At 38.9% G+C, this 2,500-nt stretch overlaps 1 protein-coding gene across 1 annotated transcript in view; it reads left to right on the forward strand.

Annotated features, from left to right (window-relative positions):
* Positions 1 to 2,500, forward strand: part of ltbp1 (latent transforming growth factor beta binding protein 1) — a gene marked incomplete at its 3' end in the record, with an annotated part of 108,552 nt that overhangs the window by 98,007 nt on the left and 8,045 nt on the right. Inside the window, 1 exon segment of the mRNA XM_080532233.1 lies at positions 1,641 to 1,775. Within this exon segment, the coding sequence (XP_080388359.1) occupies positions 1,641 to 1,775 (135 nt within the window).

Below are 2,500 nucleotides of genomic sequence, written 5' to 3' on the forward strand. Positions count from 1 at the left end.
ACTGGGTGGAAGGTCCAGGGAGGTTTGGACTCCACCACGGCCGTTGTTTTACCCTGTTATGCATGGACCAGAGAGTCATAATACACTTTAGGAAACTACCATGGCCAGCCTTACAGGCTCTGCTCTATACGCACTGCTGTGTGGATATAAAAAAGAAATGGAGGGGGAGTTTTTTGAAAATATGAAATATCAATTGAGTTTATTTCAGTTGTGCATTTGGATGTATTTTTTGTTCATTTGTGTCCTCAGCAATTATGAAACTGAGTCTGCTGGGCCTGTGTATTTCAGAAATACATCTGCTTTTCTGTTGAGAGATGAATTACAGCCTATTATTTAGCCATCATTTACCAAAACGTAACGTGTTTTTGTGTGGCAAACTGCGTGAGGGTGTATCATACACTCTCACTGACGAGCACAGATTTGCCCTCGTATTGAAAATAAAGTGTATAGTTACAGTATAGTAGAGATGTAGAATAACCTACAGCTGGAACACCATTGTCACGTGCTTCAGTGGGTATGTGACAGGGTCTGGTGAAAAAGTCCTCAATTAGGGCAAGGTCTTTTTTTATTTTTTTATTTTTTTAAATTTTATTTTACAGATTATGAAAGTGCAGATTGTAAGCTTTCAAATTATGTGTCATACATTGAAATCTGAAAATAGTTGAAGAACATATGCTTATTTGAATGTTGGTACGCCTCAAACCAAATACCGGAGAAACTCGCTCTGAATCAAAACACACGCAAAACAGCTGCTAGTAGCTAGGAGCTAAAAAGGAACATTGTTAATGATAAATGCATACACACGGACACAACATCATTTATTTTTTACTATTCTATTATTGTATGGCTCAATAATGTATCTTGCCTTATTGTTTCCTTTTATAAATATTGCCATTTTGTTTTCTGCTGCAATGTCATCTGGAACTGAAGCCATGATAAGAATCTAAGTCTCTTGTACTTGTATAATGGTAAATGGTAAATAAACGTTTGGCACACATGGCAATAACAAATCATGAATCTTGTGGTTGTCCTGGGGGAGTGGTTCGGGGTGGAGTGAAACAGCTATTGTTCTCACCCATTACCTACCCATTACCTGCCCATTACCTTCCCATTAACTGCCTGTGAAAAGCATGAAGTGAGAAATAAAAACATTGAACGGGGATTTTCTCTGTTCGTTGATTTGAGGTGAACCAACATTCAAATACGTATATCTTCTTCAACCTTTTCAATGTTTGACACATAATTTGAAAGCTTCCAATCTGTACTTTCATGAACGGAAAAATGACCTTGGTCTACTAACTTGTTACCCAAAACACCAGCTGCTGTCACATTTATATATCTAAAAAAAAGGCTTAAGGAATTATGGACCGTGGCTTTAACTGCTTCCATTTTTCTCACTTAGCAAGACCAAGCACTCTGGGGTCATCATGTATTTCTTCACTATAATCACACTGAAGATGTTTGCCATCCAGACATGTTTATGTCTTCAAATAAAACTCACCTTTCATTTCACCTCCATCCTATTTGGCCCATATACCTCCATTTTTCACCATCTCTCTCTCTCTCTCTCTCTCTCTCTCTCTCTCTCTCTCTCTCTCTCTCTCTCTCTCTCTCTCTCTCTCTGCCTCTCCCCATTACAGATCTTAACGAGTGTCTGGACGAGTCCAACTGTGTGGGGGGAGAGTGTGTGAACACAGAAGGCTCCTTCATGTGTTTCTGTGTACCCCCCATGGTGCTGGACTCTGACGGCAAGCGCTGTGTCCATGAGGTAGCTGGTAAGAAACCCTTTAAATGCGTCATATTTAGATGATGAAAAGTAAAACGATAAAAAAAACATAACATAACATGCCTGATTGCTTCCATATACAGTGTCCTTCATAACTATTATCTAACTGTATACTGATACTCCAATTATTTAATTCTGTTTCTCTATGGGGTAAAAGTAGAGATTCTCAATTTTAATTCACTGGGTTTCTTTTTCAGATTTGGGTTCACTATTTAGAAAGTACAACTTTTTAAAAACATACTCCCCCTATTTCAGGCCTCCAAAAGTATTGAAGAAAAAAATAATATGATGTCCTAATAAAGTACTCATGTTTAGCCTACTATTTGAATTAAATTGAATATAACTTTCTTGTCCACCAAGGTGAAAATGTGTCTTCGGCTCACCAAACAGAAAAATCAACACAAGAAGCCAGAAGGCAACCAGCACGACATAGAACACAAACAGGCAGAGACAGGGTTGCACATTAGAAACACATCAAAACAGTTCATTTGGTCAACAATCCTTTGCATGCAATAACTGCCTGAAGTCTGTGACCCGTTGATCCCAGCAGACAGTCTCTGATGCTCTGCCAGGCCTGTACTGGTGCATGATCATAGACATCTGCAGACTTTTTAGGTCGTTTTTAGCTAATTGTAACCTGACCATCCTTTTTGAGGATAACTAGTGGTTTGGCCCCTTGCAGTGACGCCTCTGTAGTTTGGCTGGTGATGTATT

Source organism: Nansenia antarctica, assembly GCF_963989245.1.
Source record: "Nansenia antarctica genome assembly, chromosome: 1".
NCBI lineage: Eukaryota > Metazoa > Chordata > Actinopteri > Argentiniformes > Microstomatidae > Nansenia > Nansenia antarctica.